Below are 20,104 nucleotides of genomic sequence, written 5' to 3'. Positions count from 1 at the left end.
GCTTATTAGAGCAATCGAAACGTAATGTTTGTATTGCTGTACGATTTAAAATATTTGAGTTACACCATTACCACCAGCTATAGTTTTTGATAAAACAACAATCGCTCAGTTTTACAATTGATATCATTGTCAATGTCTTGAGTTCAATTCTCATATATGAGAGGAAGATTGATGGAGTGCAATAATTGTCTATCTTTTTAGAACAATTGAAACGTGTCGTCTGTGCTGATGTACGGTTCAAAATATTTGAGTTCTACTATTACTATCAGCTATAATTTTTAATAAAACAACAAGTGTTAGTTCTTAGAGTTATGTTAATAAAAACATAATTTTATTTAATATATTTGAGTTATATGAACGTTTATTATCATAATTAAGTTATATGTGCATATGACACAATAATGGAGATCTAGAAAGGATTATGTTTCTTATGAAACAGTCTTACGTATATTTATTCGTAAGACGAGTTAATTGTGTCTATATTTACAATAAGAAGTAATATTTTGGACATAAAAATTAATATTTTTTATAAGTGACTTAAATAAAATATTTATCTCATAAATTAATCTGTGAGATCGTCTCTCAACAGTTTTTGTATTTGAAATATACATGACGCAACTGTTAAAAGAAATTATTAATTAATTTAATAACAAATGCATCTTTTGTTAGTCATAAAAATTATTATAAAAGAACATTTTAAAATTTTTTCATTTTCAAATTTTTTAATTTTAATACAGACTATAAAATTTTCACACACAAATTTTTAACATGCGTACATGTATCCAGTGCTAACGGATTACGCACACGCAACGCTTTAAGAACCTTCACAAACGATTTTTTTATTTATTTATGAAGTTACCCAAAACAAATTACAAAAACTCCCTGATCATAATCAATTACAGAAAACTCCATTATCATAAAAGAAAACAAAAAATATAGAATAAATTTTTTTTTAGGAAAACAAACAAAAATACACAAACTCTTCTATCAAATTAAATAGAATAAAAGTAAAATAATTATCTAATATTTTATTATAAATAAAGAAATTTCTAAACTATACACATTTCCAACAAAGAGACATAAATTAGAAAATGAGATAATCATTTGAGATTAGGTTCTCGTCTGCAATAATTGATCCCCTGGAAAATTTATCTCCCATATTAATTATTTTATATCCCAAAAATAAATAAATACTCTCAGCCGACCATGTTAGCCATTTATATTACACCCTCACACTGTCTCTCTCTCCTCAGGTTTTGAGGAAAAACACAGCAGTTGATCATCATTCATCATCATCAAACATCAATTGAAGAAGCATATCAAAATAAATGATGAAATGAATCCACCTCCAAGATTTTAGCATCTTCTTTTTCGTAGAGAATTAATATCTTCTTCTTCTTGTTCTTGTTCTTGATAGCTAGCTGGTATATCGATCCATCTTTTTACAGAAGAAAATTAAACAGTGTATTGCAATGACCCCCGAAGACTCCTTAAGATCTCTGTCTCTAGACTACCTGAATCTGCTAATTAACGGCCAGGCTTTTAGCGATGTAACCTTCAGCGTAGAGGGTCGTTTAGTCCATGCTCACAGGTGCATCTTAGCAGCCAGAAGCTTGTTTTTCAGGAAATTCTTTTGCGGGCCAGACTCCCAGACGGGCTTAGACCCGATAAGGATGGGCCCGGGAAGTGGGTCGCCTAGAGGGCCTAATAATCAAGTGATACCAGTAAACTCAGTTGGCTATGAAGTTTTCTTGCTGATGCTTCAGTTCTTGTACAGTGGCCAAGTCTCGATTGTTCCTCAGAAACATGAGCCCAGGCCTAACTGCGGGGAGAGGGGTTGCTGGCATACGCATTGCACCTCTGCCGTTGATCTTGCCCTTGACACTCTTGCAGCCGCTAGATCTTTTGGTGTGGAACAGCTTGCTTTGCTCACTCAGGTTTCCATATTTTAATCTTCTGTCTGACTTTCTTTTTCTTTTCTGTTAAAAAAAATGAAAACCCAGTTTGTTGTTTGATTATTTTTTTCTTTTTGTATGTGGGTTATAATTTTGAGATAACAGTATTTACCAATTTTGGTCTTAAGAACTTGGATCGTAGTTTCCAGGTTATGTTGGTCAATACGGAATGATTTAATGAGCTTATTACTCGATTATCATAGTGATTAAATTTTCTTTTCATGAATCAGAGGTGGGGTTTCTATTCATGATATCAAAGAAATCTAGTTCTGTTGTTCGTTCTTGTTACTGGTTTTTTCCTCCTGTAATAATTCTTGGTCTGCAGCATATATATTCTGCTGCAAAAATGAATATTTCTCTCCAGATAATTTTTTTTTCACATTTTAAGCTTACAAAACATGTATTCAACGTTGTTTTCTTCCACCGATCTTCTTGTTATTTTTAGCATAGGTCTCTTGACAAGTCCTCATCTTGATTTCATGTAACATACTTTCTTGAATTTCTAAAGTTTTTCTCTTTGATCACTAGTCTTGTCTTCCACAGTGATCCCCCAAACCCAACTTTCCTAATTTGGCTTCAAAAATGAAAGTAAAATCTTCCCATTTGTACACAAAGGGCTTAGCTATTTCACATATATGCCCTACTAAATAGTATCAATGCACCAATTAATTTCATTTGAACAATGCAATACTAAGTTTTTTTGTTCAATATGCAGAAACAGTTGGCAATCATGGTGGAGAAGGCATCAATTGAAGACGTAATGAAAGTGTTGATTGCTTCAAGAAAACAAGAAATGCATCAACTTTGGACTACTTGCTCGCATTTGGTGGCAAATTCGGGCCTCCCTCCGGAAATCTTAGCCAAACATCTCTCAGTCGATGTTGTGGCCAAGATCGAAGAGCTCCGCCTTAAATCCTCCCTCGCCCGCCGTTCTCTTATGCCTCATCACCACCCGCACCACCACGACCTCGGTGGCGCGGTTGCCGACCTCGAGGAACAAAAAATAAGAAGAATGCGCCGGGCCCTCGACTCCTCCGACGTGGAACTTGTTAAACTTATGGTAATGGGAGAAGGTCTCAATCTCGACGAAGCGTTGGCTTTGCATTACGCGGTTGAAAATTGCAGCAGAGAAGTGGTGAAAGCTTTGCTCGAACTCGGCGCAGCTGATGTAAACTATCCCGCGGGTCCGGCCGGGAAAACCCCACTTCACGTCGCGGCCGAGATGGTGTCGCCGGATATGGTGGCGGTGCTCCTGGACCACCATGCGGATCCCAATGTCCGAACAGTAGATGGGATTACGCCGTTAGATGTACTTCGAACCCTAACATCCGATTTCTTGTTCAAAGGAGCTGTCCCAGGGCTAGCGCACATCGAGCCGAACAAGTTACGGCTCTGTCTCGAACTGGTACAGTCAGCTGCAATGGTGATTTCGAGAGAAGAAGGGAATGCAAACGCGCCACCTTCATCAGCCACCGCCTCCATATATCCTCCGATGGGTGACGAACATCCCAGTAGTGCAAGCAGAGGCGGCGCCGTCAACATGTCAGTGGCGGGTAGCGGCCTGAATCTTGATTCAAGAATGGTGTATCTAAATCTGGGAGCCCAAATGGGTGTGGGAAAATTGAGCGAAGGAGATGAAAGCAGCAGCCACAGAGAAGCCATGAATCGAATGTATCACCACCATCATCACTCCCACGATCAGTATTAACTCCACTAAGTAAACATATTCCTTCTCTATTAATCTTTATATATTATCATATTTTGATATATAAGCTGGGATCTTGAAAATGGTTGTTCAAATTCATGGAAATAATTATTTTATTGTGATTATTTTTGAGGGTTTCATGCAAGTTTACAAATTCATGGTTCTTTCTGTTACTTTTTCTGCGGTCGGTTTTGTGGATAGGACAAGACTCTTATCAAATTTTTTTAAACTAAATTCTGTGATGGATGGAGATGACACAGGTCAATCTTTTCAATACCTTCCTGGTCTTTCAATTCATTTTTGTTTTTTTCTTTTGTTACAATTTTTATTTTGTTTATTTTTGAAAAGGTATATATTCTAGGTAGTTTGATTCATATAAATATATATAATTTGAAAAATTGTAGTTTAAATTTGAAATATATTACATAAATATTTGCTTATCCTCATGGTTTAAATTTATTTTAATTTAAGTAGAATTGATCATTTGAATACTTCAAAAATTAATTTTATACTTCATTCTATTCAAAGAAATGGTGTGAATGAAGTATTGATGAAATCAACTCCCATTTTTCCAAAAATACAGACACTTAGAACATTTTGACGAACTAAACGATTTGCAGATTTTAAAGGGGAAAAATTAGATTTTGAATATCTACCTGCATTTAAAATGTTAAAATTTAAAATTTTAATTCTTTCAAAGATATAGTTTTCGCACCACATGTTAATTAAAAATAATTCTGAAGTATAAATTTACATTTTGTTAAATTTTTTTTTATAAAAAAAAAACATATTTTGTCTGCGACTACATTTTCGTGCATAAAATATTTTAAAAAATGGTTACTTTGATTTCTTGAGCTGGTAGGGTATGCGATAATGGGGTCTTTTGGAAGTTTGTTGGGACGTTTTCTTTTTTATCTTTTAATGAAAAACAAATTAGAAGGTGGACATGAGTTGTCTTTTCCATTTACTATTTATATTTTGTTTATTTCTTTGTGTATAAATATGATTTTTTATTGGTATTAATTAGTACTGTGTCTAAATTTTGTGCATTTTAATAAAACATCATTTACCTTTAGGCATATCGAGTGTTGCATGAATGCAGCATTGAATGTGACCACGCAAGAAATTTATTTTATTTTGTAAATGTCCAAATCTGGATTCATTTCCCTCTTTAATCCTTTTTCACACTTCCATGCTAAAATTGAAAACCCTAGCTAGTTATATCCTTTGTCTCAATCGAGTTAATTCATCAGTTTTTCAACTATATATTTAAACTGCTCTTGTTTTCCATATGGAATGATCAAGTATATATTATTTTTGGGAATGAAATATTCTATTATATTTCCTGCAGCTACATTATATTTATTGTTAACCTTGATTTTACATTGTATTTGTTTCGTTTAAGCCAATTTCTGCTTGGTTAATTAGAGCATGAAATTTAGGTGGAAGTGTTTCTCTATATTGTTCATGTATTAGTGCATGAAACTAAATTAAAAGGTGGAGATAGGCTCGCAGTCATTCGTATCATATGTATAAATTCCCTTAAGATATTAAACTTTAGCTTCTACATTTAGTGTATTACTAGTGAATTAAAGTAATAACGCGCTTAAGTCGCTCAAACCTCGTAATTTTTTTTAAATACGCTAGACAAATGAATATTTAACATGACGAAAAATACCGTGAACATCTTATGTGTAAAAATGGAATTATTACAGTTCTTGGCCAAGTTTAAACTCGTCTCTATCATAAGATCGTAAATTATGATTTCGTTTTCAATTAATTATACATCGATCTTTAAGATAATTTTATGATACACTATATCTTACTTTAACTTTTATATTAAAGTAAAATAATTTTTAATTCATTTTCGGTCTCCCCACTTGAGGCAATGCATAAATTATGGTCGTTCGACCAATAGAAAAAACTTTAAAATCCGATATATAATATTTTTTTTAAAAAAAATATTCAAATGAAGATCTGGTATATGCATCTGTTATAGTGCACGGTTGTCTTTCGATTTCTCCATTTAATTGTGTCACTATCGGTGAAAATTATTAATATAGAAACAGATAAGAAGATTAAAAGATATAATTTTCTCTTTAATAATTAAATAAAAGCTTAGGTTTATAGAGTAGATTAGTGTGGGCTTAATCTAGTTATTATTTAAAATGCTTTCACCACATGATGTGAAGAGAGTGGCCAACAGATTCTGAAGTGACGGGGCGACAGCAAAATTTTACTGTGTTTTTAAAATTTTGTTGGCATGGTTTCCAAGATTCTATGTAAATTTTTTAAAGCTAAATGAAAATTTCTACAGCTTTTTAACTCCAGGGTTCGCAGAATATATATCGACGGACAGTTGGTTTGAGTTATTAATTTATCATCCAAAGTTTGAATATTTCAGCTCCAAATTAGGGTTTTACGTTTTCACAACGCAGAGTCGACGTCCATTTTATGTGTATTTTTCGAAGACAAACTATATATTCTCTAAAATTTAGAGTAAAATTATTTAATACATCATTCGTTATTCTGTTATCATTTCTGGAAACCCATTTCAGCGAAAAGGGGGATAAAGAAAAGTAGAATATATATAATTAGAAAGAGAAATTTTAAAATATATTTTTGGCCTTAAGTTGTTGTAGCAATATGTAAAAGCTTGTCGACATATATTGATAGGGAAGCAGTACTAGATCGATTAGAGTAGGCTTTGTTCGTTTAAAAACGTTTTAGCGACATATCACAATGAAACTTTTGAGGGTAGGTCTCTTGTGAGATGATTTCATATATTTATATCTGTGTGATGTACTGACTTAACCCATATTTGCAGTGAAGTAATACTTTTGACATCAAATTTAATATATTTTCATGAATCTGTTCAGGTCGAAGATCCGTCTAAGATACATGGAAGACCTCTTATAGGAGTTTTGTAAACGTACAAATGAGAAATGGTTTATATTCACAATATTAATATAATCTGTTTGTTGGTTATAAATTTAGGCAGCATTTATAAGACATACAGAACAACTTTATATTCTTGGATCATCTGCATTAAATTTTCATCTGTGCAAATGACTACCAAGTCCTACGTTAACAAGACATTTTCATGAAATCGCATGTGAATTAATATGATATCATATAAAAGTTCGAATTTTGGATCTTTTTACGGTTTGGTTCGTGGATGAGTGATGATTTTATATATGAATAATAATGTATGATTATGATAAAATATAAAACTTGAGTCAAACGTTAGATGAAACAAAAATTTATTGTTTTTGAAGGAACGGTGTGAAACAATGAAAATGGATTTGTTTCCCTTACTCACGGACCAAATGCATTCGAAATTGGGCCAAGAGACTGTTGAGATGGGCCAAAAGGAGCCAGTTAATTCACTCGTTTTCAAATTTTATTGGAATTGGATATGAGTGGGATGGCCATTTTGCTATCCTTACTAATTTAATATTAAATTAAAAATCAAGATAAATGGTGAAATTAATCAGAAATTTAATTTAAAAATTACTCAATAATCAAATATGACTGCAATGAGAAATTGTGAGTGAATGACACCGAGAATTAAATCATAACTAGTAAAAGATGCAAATGCATTGCATGTATTATTATTATTAATTTTAATTTGATCAAATAATATTAAACAATTAACACGAAATTATTTTCAATTTAGAAGAATTGTTCGATTTAAAAGTGAATTTTTGTTAATATTTTTTATATATATAAAATATGGAATGACTTGATGGAGTTTTTAGTATGAACAAAAACTTGTGTGAGACGATCTCACGGTTCGTATTTTGTGAGACATATCTCTTATTTGAGTCATCCATGAAAAATAATAACTTTTTATGCTAGTAGTATTATTTTTTTATTGTGAATATCGGTAGGATTGACCTATCTCACAGATAAAGATTCGTGAGACCGTCCCATAAGAGACCTACTCTTTAGTATGATAAGAATAATAATTATGAAATTAAATAATTTGGTGTACTCTAAAGTTGTTATTCTACTATTCTCATACTTAATAATATAATATAGATTTCTTGGACGACCCATAAAGCTAAGGGTTCGTAATTTCTCAATGCCTTGCTTCGAAATAACCATATTTTTACAACCAAATAATCATTTCACCTTAGGCGATAAAAGGTTGCCCCCATCGATATCCTATTTTAGAATCAGTTTAGCTCTAAAATAATATAATTATTGTACCAAGTCAAATTTTATACTAAAAGAATAAAAATAAATCTTTCGTGAGACGACCACACAAAGTTGTATATATGAGACGAATTGACATAATTCATATTTAAAATATAAAATAATATTTGATTAAAAAAAATAATTTTTTATGGTAGTGTGTAATACAGTTTTATTACTATATAAAACCAAATACATAATTTATCAAAGAAGTCAGTCAAATGAATCTGAAATCCCTCACGGAAATTTCGAGGAGGAGTAGAAATCCAAATGAAAGTTGGGCACCTCCATCTCGGATCTGTATATATATTGACAGACGCATGCAATGGTTTCCCTTGAGAATCAGAGATGGCAAAATTGTTCATAAATCAAGCAAAACATTATGTGCAGGGCCGACCCACCTACCCTCGGGAACTCTTCAGTTTCATCGCATCCACCACGCCGTGTCACCATCTTGCTTGGGATGTCGGCACCGGAAGCGGCCAAGCCGCCGTATCGGTTAGTTTCATCTCTGATTTAATGTTTGAAATCTTGTTGGATCTCTGATTTAATGTGTGAAATTTGTCTGTTGTGCTTCGATAATTCATTGATTCCTTTTTTCTTTTTTTTACTATTAATTTAAGTATAAAAAGTGTTTCTATCGTCTTTTCAAGAAAATATTTCAAATAAAATGGACGGAATTTCTTCCTGTTTTAATGCAAGAATTCAACAATCCATGAGAAAAAGTAAACAAAAAATGAAAACAAGTAAGCTGATATTGTTATCTAATACCAAATCTTGGTTTGCGATTGAAAAAATTCCAACACTCTGCTTCATTTAACACAGCTAGCAAACATTTACAAGAAGGTGATAGCAACAGACACAAGCCCAAAACAGCTAGAACTTGCGCCCAACCTCCCAAACATAACATACAGATGCACTTCTCCAGACATGTCCATTTCTGAACTCGAATCCCAGGTCGGATCCCAATGCAGTGCCGATTTAGTGACAATAGCTCAGGCGATGCACTGGTTTGATCTCCCCGCATTCTACAAACAAGTCAAATGGATTCTCAAAAACCCGAATGGGGTGATTGCTGCATGGTGTTACACCACTCCTGAAGTTAACCCGAGCGTGGACTTGCTGTTCCAAAGATTCTACTGCATTGATGCGGAACCGTACTGGGAACCGCCTCGGAAACTGGTGGACCTCAAGTACGAAACTATCGAGTTTCCATTCGAGGCTGTGGACGGACTCGAGAACAATGGGCCATTTCGATTTAATTCGGAGAAGTTGATGGACTTCGATGGTTTTCTCACTTATTTAAGGTCGTGGTCTGCTTACCAAATTGCTAAAGAAAAGGGCGTGGAACTTTTGAGAGATGAAGTTGTTGAAGATTTCAAGAGGGCTTGGAGTGAAGATGGCAAAATGGAGAAGGTTGTTACTTTTCCTATTTATTTGAGGATTGGAAAAGTTGGCTCGTCTCAAATTGAATAAGTGTATCAATTTGCTTTAACTATCGTTCATTTATAACTTATGATGTACTTCGATTATTATGCCTATATCGTTTGAAATAAGATATCCCTCATGTGTAGGGAGCAACATATGATTTTGATATATCCATCCAAATCCAGACTAAGATTTCCTATTAGTTATTTGACAATACTATTCGACCAAGCCTAGCTAGAAACAAGAAAGAACTTTCAATTACCCCGGATTGCTTGGATGGTAAGGTATGATGCACCTCTATCAAGAACTCAAGAGTTCAATCCATCCCTCTTTCTATCATCTCAGCTTTGAACATCCCTTTGGGTTAATCCGAACCCAAGCAGACCAAAAGTAGCTGCGGGTTCCAAGGTTTAAAAAAAAGAACATTCACTTTCACCACGTGCAAGCCAAGCCCTTAGAAAAGAGGCACGAGAAATGGTAATAAACACACTCAAGTAGCAGCACCCTTTTAGTTTCTCGTTTGGCACTCAATGTCAATGTTAACGTAACAGGGAACTCTAGTGAGAATGATGAAGAAATGATTCAAGATTTTTTCATGATATATTGCAAGTCCTAGACCTATAGTAAGGGGCATTAATGTCAAATTTGTGCATAGCAACGACAGTGACTTCAAAGCCAAGAAAGTAGCAAACAATGTGCAAAAGAAACGATAATCTATTAACAGCAGAGAGTAAATGAAATAATAGGTAGCAATTTACGCATTGCTTGATTATGGTCTCTTTATTGATTCATGTTGCTCAAATAATAATGGGGAAAAAAAGAACAGCCACAGCCACAGCCACAGCTACACAACATTAATATCTTGAACAGATAGATATTCACAAACACAGCAACCTCTCATAGATATACATAATCACAAACAACTGCCAAACAAATTGGGTAATCCGCATTTGTGAGCAATAGAACTCAAGGGCAACAAACTGGGCACCGAGTCAATCCATTCTCATTGCAGTCGGGGCACCTCCTCAAACTCCCTTCTTCATCATCATAAACCTTCCGGCTTCCATTGCAATTCGAGCAAGGCACAAACCTCACATCCCCACAACTCTCGCACACACAACCCGAATTCATGACCGGAAAACCTTTCAAAAGCTTCGCCAATTCTCCCGTTTCATTGAGCTGCTTAATTTCCTCAGCCCCACCAATGTGATTCCCTTTAACAAAAACCTGTGGCAATCCCACCACCGTCTTCCCTTTCAATGCGTCCTGCAACTCCTTCCTATATGACCGATCCATCGAAATATCCCTTTCGTCTACACACACTCGAAAGCCACTCAAGATCACTCGAACCATACAACAATCCTCATAAGTCTTCCTAATGCCCCTCAAGCTAGTATAATACAACACAATCCCGTCCTCAGGACCAGATAAATTACAAGACTCGTCACTATCAAAAGACTCAACCTTTTCTGGCTTTGAAATGCCATTTTCACAACTGGATAATCCATCATCAGACTCGAATTTAGACAGCCCCGATTCATCGGATAAATGCTTCCACAAAGGTTTACATTTCGGTTCCTCAACAACTTCATATGAACTCACTATTTCAGTGTCATCCACCTCTGCTTTACCTGGATTTCTGGGGTATCCCACCATGTGAAAATCAAACTCCTCTTCATCAAGGCCCTCCATGAGCTCCCACGTATTGATAACCGAATCTGGAGATAGAGTGTCCTCGGAATTACCAGTATCTTGAACCTTTTCGGTCGGGACCACTGGATTATCAAAATCTTGGGCGTTGGAACTGTGATCCGGCGGGTCAATGAGCACAAGAGATCCATAAGTAGTGGAGGTGAGTGAAACAAAGTGATTGGAATCTCCTTTCCTCAAGGATGGATGATGATTAAAGGGGTGGGAAGAGATAGGGTAATTGAAACAGGAGTGGCAGAAGGGTCTGAAAATGAGTGAAAAGGAGACAAAGACTTCGAATTCCAATGAGTTGGAGAAGAATCGGAGGAGGGTTTCTTGTTCTGAGTTATGAAATTAGCTGGACAAGAAGCTGTGCAACCCATTATAAGGATCAAGAATTGGACATACAAAAACAACGAAATCAAGAAAATGAAAGCGTTTCAGCAGATCACAATCACAACTACGATTGTCGACTCTTTCTTTGTTTCATTAAATTATCTGCCATTTTAGTCAACTAGATCAGTAGATGTGATTTTGAAGGTCACGGGAAGAAACGTTTGGTGCGAGGGATTGTCGGTCCGGGTGGAAGAAGAAATAGGGATTTAATGCAGGATTAAATGTCGAGGAAGGAAGAATATTCGTACAAGCAAAATGATTAACAAGTGTCGACTGAGGAGCCCGAAAGACATGATTCCGTGAAAATTCATTTATAACATTTTAAGATAATAATATAATAAATTTATTTATGAAACCTAATATATGTAAGGCATTGTTTGGTATCTTATTAGTTAGATTATTGACAATTTCGATAACTCTGATTATTAATTGATGTGATAGCTCAACAATATTAGGATTATAACATGAAATTACGAAAATGCCGATCTAAAGACTTTAATGCAGTAAAATAAGTAAATTTATGATAAAATATTCAAAGATATTATGGTCATTTTGTAAAATACACAAATTTTATCATTAATATTATATCCAAATCAAACATCATGTATTTTATCACACAATATTAATAATCTACATATCTTAATTATCTTATCAATCTTTTAAGAGTATGTTTGGTGGGTAGGATATTAACTAATTGGATTGATGATAAAACTCAAAGTAAGGATATATGCTGTGTCGTGATAAAGTATGTTTTATTTGGTAAGATTTTAATGAATATGATAAATTTTACGTTTTTTGTTGTTGAGACAAAAATACCCTAAACTAGCATTGATGACAATTTGGTATATAAAATGATATTTGTAGCCATTTATATTTATGTTATATTTTAAGAAGTAGATTGTCGATCCACCCAAAACAAAGGGATGTTTTCTCAACCAAGTAGCGTTTTTTTTTACACGGGCTTTCTTGATTATTTGGACCCATAAAAAATGAGACAAACATGAGTTAAACAATCTATCATTTACTTGTCACCCACACCAAACATACCCTAATTATCTTATCATACACGGTCAAATGTGTCTTAGAGTTATTAAAAAAATATATTAAAAAAAACTATTCGCAGTTCTTGGACTATGGTGGAGGAAAGAGAGCGTGAAGTGTAGAAGGGTGGTTTCAATTTTGATTGTGCTTATTATTTGTTTTTATGATGTGTATGCTACATTGAATAGGAGTTCGATAAAATAATGAATATGTCTTTTGTGAGACGATCTCACAGAACTTTATTTGAGATATGTTGATTTTGTTACTCAAAATGTATATGCGCACAAACCGAAAGGTGCACGTAAACAGACAAAATGTGGATGCACAAACAGAAATGTGCACTAAAACAAGCGATGTAGTATCGTTAAGAAACAGTAGTACAATGCAAAAATAAAGCAAACCGAGGCCTGTATGAAATACAATGTCCTTAAAATAGATTCGTCCCCTCCGGTGTGTGCTGCGAAGATGAACGTGGACGTCTGTTTCCCAGGATACAACGGAACAACCAGCAGTACCGTAGCACAAGGCACCACAACGGCGAACTGAAAAAGTACCTGATCTATATCACGTGAATAGAGCAACGACACGGGAACAGCAGCCGATGAAGTAGCAGCAGCCGAGACAGTTGGAAGCAAAGGTACGAAAATCAGAAAGCAGGGGAGTGTGTTGGTTGTCTGAATGACTTGAGGCTGCCCCTATATATAGGCACTCATATGGACAGTTACGGCTGGCCAGCTGAAAGGCCAAAGGTCAGCAGCTGGAGCACCAAAGGTCCTTTCAGTTTCGAGTCAGCTGAAGCACCAAAGGTTTCAGTTTCGAGTCAGCTGAAACACCAAAAGTCTTGGTCCATATTTTAATTTCCGAAAATAAAAATAGCAAAAGCCAGGTGAACCTCGGTGGGAAAATTTTGCCTTGATCGGTCCGACATTCGATGCGCCCAGGTTGCGCACGTACGCCTGCACACAAGTCAAGCCTTTTTCCACTGCAAATCGGGCCCATGATTTGCACCCCCTGCGCCTGTGCGCGCGAGAGAGAGCCTCTTGACCAATTGATAAGTGCATTTTATGCACTTATATTAGTCCTATATTTCATATAGATTGTTAGTCTTTCTGGGCGGAATTACGCGTTTTTTGTTATTTTTGGTGTGATCGCAGGAACCTAAGTGAAGCCACTGAAAGGGCGTGAAAAGGAGCGAAGATGGTGCCTAGTAGAAGAAATGTGAGCCAAGCGAGCAATGGAATGCAGAAGCACCCGCGCACATGCGCCGCCCAAAGCGCGCACATGCGCGAACCAGACAGTGAGCAGCGCGCATATGCACCGCTCATGGCGTGCATATGCGCGAGAAAGAGAACAGGCGAGTCCACAGCATCGCGCACATGCGCCACCCAAGGTCGCGCACATGCGCGACCCATCCAGAGAGCAGCGCGCATATGCGCCGCTCATGGCGCGCATATGCGCGCAAGAAGGAAGCCCACTCCAGGAGACCCGCGCATATGCGCGAGTCTGCGCCGCGCATATGCGCGCGGCGCGACGTCTGAAATTAAAATAGGTTTTCGCGCGAACTTAAAGGGCATTCTGAAATTTTAGATAGCAGCCGTCACAAGGAGCAGGAAAAGAACGAAAAGGTCAGAGAAAACGAAGGACGGAGCGCGAAGAACGGAGATTGAAGACGCTTAATCCGGACACGGAGACGCACTTCCATCTCTCGCCAACACGTTCTTAATTCGGTTTCTTACTTTTACGTTTTTAATGACTACAAACAGGTTTTGTTGTGATCTACTTTTGAGTATGAATTAAATTTTATTTTCTAGAGATTGACGTAGTCGAAGTCGAACCTATGTTAACGACGTTTTGATATTGCATTGAATTATTTCATCGTGTTTATTTGTGATTGCCTTTATTAAATGCTTTTGGATTATTGGCCATAATTCGAATGATAAAATAATTGAGATCTAACACTCGAGAGAGGTGATCGAAATTAGGACAGGGGAAATCGCATCGTCAGATGTTTATAGCGTGCAAAAGATGTATAACTTTGGCGAAACCATAATAGAACCTTGTGTGCATTTATAACTGTTGCATGATTTTGAATAGACATATTAAAATCGGTAATAGGTAATACATTTCTATTTAGCACTCGACAGAGGGAATAGAAAATATTGTGAGTTCTTGGTTAATAAATATGGTGCAAGTTAATTTAATGTTAGTCCTGGTTAATTTAGCATAGGGGAGACTCGACGAAATCATATCTCTAGATTTATTTACTCATTGAAATTCGACTGTGTGCTAGAATTACAGGATTCGTTATTTTATTTGAATTGATTTTAAACCAACCATTCGATTTGTCTAAATAAAGTTGAGTTATGTCAATTATGGTAATTAATATACAACTTTGAATAATTACTCCTCGTGGGATCGATATCCGTACTCTAACCAGTACTAAAACTTGACACCGTATACTTGCGGTAGTGAAAACACGCAACAAGTTTTTGGCGCCGTTGCCGGGGAGTAAACTATTTAATTACATATTGATATCATTACTAATTAGTCTTTACTTTAATTTAGACTTCATTTTATTTTGTTTTCTTTACTTTGTTAATCTATAGTCTTTTTGTTTTGCAGTGCATGCGAAAATATCAAAATCCCGACTTGCTAATTTTTGATCCTGAGATCGAAAGAACTGCCAGGAGATTAAGGAAAGCAAGGAGAGACGAAATTAAAGCAATGGCTGAAAACAGAGACAACCAGAATGAACTCCCTAGAGAGGTGCCAATCCGAGAACATTTCCGTCCTATCATCAACGCTCACTACTCTGGAATAGCTCGCGGAACCATTGCTGCTAACAACTTCGAGCTAAAGCCCGCACTCATTAACATGGTTCAACAGAACCAATTTGGAGGAGCAGCCACTGCAGATCCCCATCTTCACTTACGAACTTTTCTGGAGATCACGGATATGGTAAAAATGAACGGTGTTTCTGACGAACTTATTCGATTGCGCCTGTTTCCATTTTCTCTTAGGGACCACGCAAGGAGTTGGCTCCAATCTCTACCGCTAGGAAGTGTTATGTAGTATCCCGATTCCTAATTTGAGTTAATTATTGGATTAATTATTTTCGGTGAGATCGGAAGGACCGAACCGGGTTCGGATCGTCCGATCATGGTTCGGATCGTCCGAGCCAGATGTCGGATCGTCCGAGCCAGGTGGCTGGACCTGTGGCAGACATGCAGAATTCGGATCGTCCGAGCAAGGGTTCGGATCGTCCGAGACAGGTGGCTAGACACGTAGAACGCATGCAAGGTTCGGATCGTCCGAAGTGGGTTCGGATCGTCCGAAGTGTACCGGATCGGAGCTTCCGAAGTGGATCGGATCGTCCGAACATTGGCTATAAATAGAGGCGCGAGGCTTCATTTCTTACTCGCCATTTCAGAGCGTTCCAGAGCGTTTTAGTCGTTTCTGAGAGGTTTCTAGTCTTTCCCGAGGTTCAGGCACTAGCAGGGAGCTACTGGCTTTGTAGCGGAGCTGTGCTCTAGTTGGGAGCTAGCGGCATCAGCGGGCTAGCGACGGACGAAGGTTTGGAATTGTATCATTATTATTTCAGGATTATCTAGTTAAGTCTGGTAGATAAGTTTTAGTGATGGTTTTCACTTGATGAATAGGCTTGGAATAGACCTGTTGGTCTGGTTTTCCAGTGGATTAGGATTGCAGTGATAGAGGTACGAAAGTACTATCCGAGATATCCTGGTCGAGTATACATTCTTATATGTGTTGCATGATTATGTGGTGCATTGATATATGTCATATGATGCATGCTATTATGTCACGCTGTATGATGCATGTTGCATTTCATGTTGAGCCGTATCTCCTTCGAGATAGCCTTTACTGTTGAGCTGTATCTCTTTCGAGATAAGCTATATCTTGTGGGGCCGCTCAGCCCTGTCTTGTGTTGTGGACGCATGGACACCGAGAGTACACAGTGGTCGACGGGTCCGGAGGGCTTCGGTGATCCGGGACATTTTAGGTCCACGTCTGTTCTTGTAGTGGATGCAGTGACCCAGAGGAGTACCGCGCGGCACTATCCACTTGGCGCCTCTAGACTGAGCATATTGAGATCCTTTGTTACTCCTGTTTCTTGACTACCCTGGTATCATATCATAGCATGTGCATTTCATATAGGTTTGTATACTCATGCTTTTGTACTGGGCGTTCTTATCGCTCATGTCCTCGGTTTTGTTTATCTTGGACACCCCATTCCCACGGGGCAGGCCTCAGGTTGGACAGCTCAGGAGGAGGAGGAGGAGGACGTTGAGTAGCTGGTTGGTTTAGTTCTTCGGTATCTTTTTGATTCGATATGGTTGTATCGTATATTTCATTTCAGTTGAGTTGTCCTGGATTTCCGATTGGGTTGTATAACTATCTTTTGGTGACAGTTTTCCGCCTTTATTCCTGATTGTTTTTAATTAAGTTAATCGCATGCTTAGTTCTTGATTAGTAGGTGATTCTGGAACGGGTCACTACATTTATGGTATCAGAGCATGCTTACGATTTTGGGATATAGATTTCTGTTTTGGGATTTTCGTTGACCATTTTACCATTTTCCCCATTCTATCTTGTAGCGATGGCTGACCACTTTGGTGATGAGAGTAGTCAGGGAAGTGTAGGTCGTTGGGGTGACCAGGACGATCGTAGGCGTCATCGTGAACATCGTCATCGTCGGGATGGTCCTAGGCGTTTTGATTTGCACCGTTTCATTCAGATGGGGCCTAAGCCTTTAGTCGGCGGTGAGACTCCCGATGATGCTGAGGATTGGTTAGAGCGCATGGAGAGCTGTTTCCGTGCATTCCAGTGCACCGAGGAGCAGAAGATAGAGACCCTTAGTTTTCTTCTCGAGGGCCGTGCGCGTAAGTGGTGGCGATCGACTTCTGCGCCGATAGTTCAGTCCCAGGGTAGGGTGACTTGGGCCGATTTCCGTGCGGCTTTCATGCAGCTATACTTTCCTCCAGCCCTTCGCCAGGCAAAGACGATTGAGCTCCTGAACCTTAAGCAGGGTAGTATGTCTGTTGATGAATATCAGCAGAAGTTCTTCGAGTTGTTACCCTTTGCTCCTCATATCAATGGCAGTTCTGAGGCCAAGTATGACCATTTCCTTCAGGGTCTTAATCAGGAGATTTTTGATCGAGTCACTGTCTGTGATAATCCTACTTCTTATGATGGGTTAGTGAACCGGTGTCGCCAGGCAGAGATCAGTCTCCAGCGTGGTAGGGCTATTCTTTCTTCTAGACCTCCGAGTACTTTGAGCCCTCGATCTCAGTCTTTCAAGAAGTCAGGTTCTTCTTCTTCTGGATCTGGATCACGGTCTAGCGGTGTTTTTCGCTTTGGTAAGAAGAAGGTTTCTTGTGTGCATTGTGGGAAGAACCATCCATCGGAGCAATGCCGATCAGCCGCGGGAGCTTGTTTTCAGTGCGGAGAGATGGGTCATATCAAGAAGAATTGTCCTCAGTTGCGAGGTGGAGCAGGATCTGGTTCCGGATCTCAGACGACTGTTCAGCAGAGGAGGCAGGGTCAGGCAGTGGGTAGTTCAAATCTTCGACCTCGTGCCCAAGGTCAGGTTTTTGCGCTGAACCAGGATCAGGCTGCAGATGAGACAGAGAGAGTCATAGCAGGTACTTTTCGTTTATGTGGTATTCCTGCTTTTGTTCTTATTGATACCGGAGCATCACATTCATTCATCTCTGCACGATTTGTTAAGCGTCATAAGTTACCGTATGTTTCTCTAGACGTCATTCTTTCCGTTTCTACCCCGATGGGTCATTCAGTGTTAGCTAAGCGTCTAGTGATGGGTTGTCCCTTAGATTTTGAGGGTAACGAATTGATTGCGAATCTTATGATCCTAGAGATGGAAGATTTTGATTGTATTCTAGGTATAGACCTATTGACTACCTACCGAGCTACCGTGGATTGTTACCAGAAGCTTGTTCAGTTTCGTACGACTGAGAGCTCTAGTTGGTTTTTCTATGGTGAGGGAGCGCGACCTCCGATGCCAGTGGTATCTGCTCTGAAAGCCTGTCGTGCTTTAGAGGCAGGCGGGGAAGGCTACCTCATCTATGCGATTGATTCCTCCACAGGTAGTGTTGGTATAGATGATATTCCAGTGGTTTGTGAATTTCCTGATGTTTTTCCAGATGAGATTCCTGGTTTTCCTCCGGTTAGAGAGGTGGAATTTGGCATTGAGTTAATGCCAGGGACTGCACCGATTTCTCGTGCCCCCTATCGTCTTGCTCCGTCAGAGATGAGAGAATTGAAGCAGCAATTGCAGGATCTTCTTGATAAAGGTTATATTCGCCCGAGTGTTTCACCTTGGGGAGCTCCAGTTTTGTTTGTCAAGAAAAAGGATGGATCGATGCGATTGTGTATTGATTATCGCCAGCTAAATCGTGTGACGATCAAAAACAAGTATCCATTACCTCGTATTGATGACTTGTTCGATCAGCTTCAGGGTACCTCTGTTTACTCCAAGATTGACTTGCGATCGGGTTATCATCAGATGAGAGTCAGAGATGATGATATTTCCAAGACTGCATTTCGTACTCGATATGGGCATTACGAGTTTCTAGTTATGCCATTCGGATTGACGAATGCGCCAGCGGTGTTCATGGATCTGATGAACCGAGTCTTTCGAGATTTTCTAGATCAGTTTGTTGTGGTTTTCATCGATGATATCTTGATTTATTCTCACAGTGTGGAAGAGCATATCCAGCACTTGAGGATTGTGTTGCAGATTCTTCGCGAGAAGCAATTGTATGCTAAGCTGAGTAAGTGCGAGTTCTGGATTGATCGTGTAGTATTCCTTGGTCATGTGATTTCCAAGGAAGGAATTTCTGTGGATCCCAGCAAGATTGAGGCAGTGCTGAATTGGTCACGTCCTACGACGGTGGCTGAGATCCGTAGTTTCCTAGGTCTGGCAGGGTATTATCGTCGCTTCATTGTGAATTTCTCTCAGGTAGCTAGACCATTGACGCAGCTTACTCGGAAGGATGTTCCATTTGAGTGGTCATCTGAGTGCGAAGATAGTTTCAGAGAGCTTCGTCGACTTCTGACTTCTGCACCTGTTTTGGCGTTACCATCAGGATCTGATGGTTTCAGTGTTTACACCGATGCCTCTTTTCAAGGCTTAGGGTGTGTGTTGACGCAGAATGATCATGTGATCGCTTACGCATCCAGGCAGTTAAAACCTCACGAGGAGAAGTACCCTATTCATGATCTAGAATTAGCTGCTATTGTGTTTGCGCTAAAAATCTGGCGTCATTATTTGTACGGGGTTAAGTTTGAAATTTTTACTGATCATAAGAGTCTGAAGTATCTATTCACTCAGGCTGAGTTGAACATGAGACAACGTCGTTGGATGGATCTACTTAAAGATTATGACTGCGAGATCAAGTACTATCCAGGTTCTGCGAATCTCACAGCCGATGCTCTTAGTCGCAAGGTGAGAGCCTCTGCACTTCAGACCAGTGCTATGATTAGTACTATCCAGGATTGTTGTTCGTTGGGATTTAATTTCAAACATCGGAAAGGTATGGAGAGCATTCGTGTTGCTACCAATTTATCTGAGCCAATGTTGTTCGCTCGGATTCGAGATGCTCAGATGTCTGATCTCAAGACTCAGAGATTAGCTCGATTGGCTGGTGGA

The 20,104-nt window shown here is 38.3% G+C and overlaps 2 protein-coding genes and 1 pseudogene across 2 annotated transcripts; 2 read left to right on the top strand and 1 right to left on the bottom strand.

Annotated features, from left to right (window-relative positions):
- Window positions 1-1,218: 1,218 nt before the first annotated feature.
- LOC140839508 (BTB/POZ domain and ankyrin repeat-containing protein NBCL) lies at window positions 1,219-3,805 on the top strand. Its single transcript, XM_073206257.1, has 2 exons — window positions 1,219-1,937; window positions 2,671-3,805. The coding sequence occupies exons 1-2, from the start codon at window positions 1,473-1,475 to the stop codon at window positions 3,661-3,663; spliced, it is 1,458 nt and encodes a 485-aa protein (XP_073062358.1). The 5' UTR covers window positions 1,219-1,472; the 3' UTR covers window positions 3,664-3,805.
- Window positions 3,806-8,090: 4,285 nt separating this feature from the next.
- LOC140839507 (uncharacterized) lies at window positions 8,091-9,456 on the top strand. The gene is made up of 2 exons (XM_073206256.1): window positions 8,091-8,358; window positions 8,686-9,456. The coding sequence occupies exons 1-2, from the start codon at window positions 8,209-8,211 to the stop codon at window positions 9,334-9,336; spliced, it is 801 nt and encodes a 266-aa protein (XP_073062357.1). The 5' UTR covers window positions 8,091-8,208; the 3' UTR covers window positions 9,337-9,456.
- Window positions 9,457-10,041: 585 nt separating this feature from the next.
- LOC140839506 (uncharacterized protein At5g39865-like) lies at window positions 10,042-11,659 on the bottom strand (annotated as a pseudogene).
- Window positions 11,660-20,104: the final 8,445 nt, after the last annotated feature.

This window comes from Primulina eburnea, chromosome 8, assembly GCF_022965805.1.
Source record: "Primulina eburnea isolate SZY01 chromosome 8, ASM2296580v1, whole genome shotgun sequence".
Taxonomy (NCBI): domain Eukaryota; kingdom Viridiplantae; phylum Streptophyta; class Magnoliopsida; order Lamiales; family Gesneriaceae; genus Primulina; species Primulina eburnea.
This window is presented reverse-complemented; position numbering and strand designations above follow the sequence as displayed.

Bases quoted from the DNA above. Each gene is read 5' to 3' on its own strand.
- LOC140839508 (XM_073206257.1), top strand. From the start codon at position 1,473: ATGACCCCCGAAGACTCCTTAAGATCTCTGTCTCTAGACTACCTGAAT. The intron at 1,938-2,670 runs GTTTCCATATTT...TTCAATATGCAG, and splicing joins AGCTTGCTTTGCTCACTCAG to AAACAGTTGGCAATCATGGT.
- LOC140839507 (XM_073206256.1), top strand. From the start codon at position 8,209: ATGGCAAAATTGTTCATAAATCAAGCAAAACATTATGTGCAGGGCCGA. The intron at 8,359-8,685 runs GTTAGTTTCATC...CATTTAACACAG, and splicing joins GCGGCCAAGCCGCCGTATCG to CTAGCAAACATTTACAAGAA.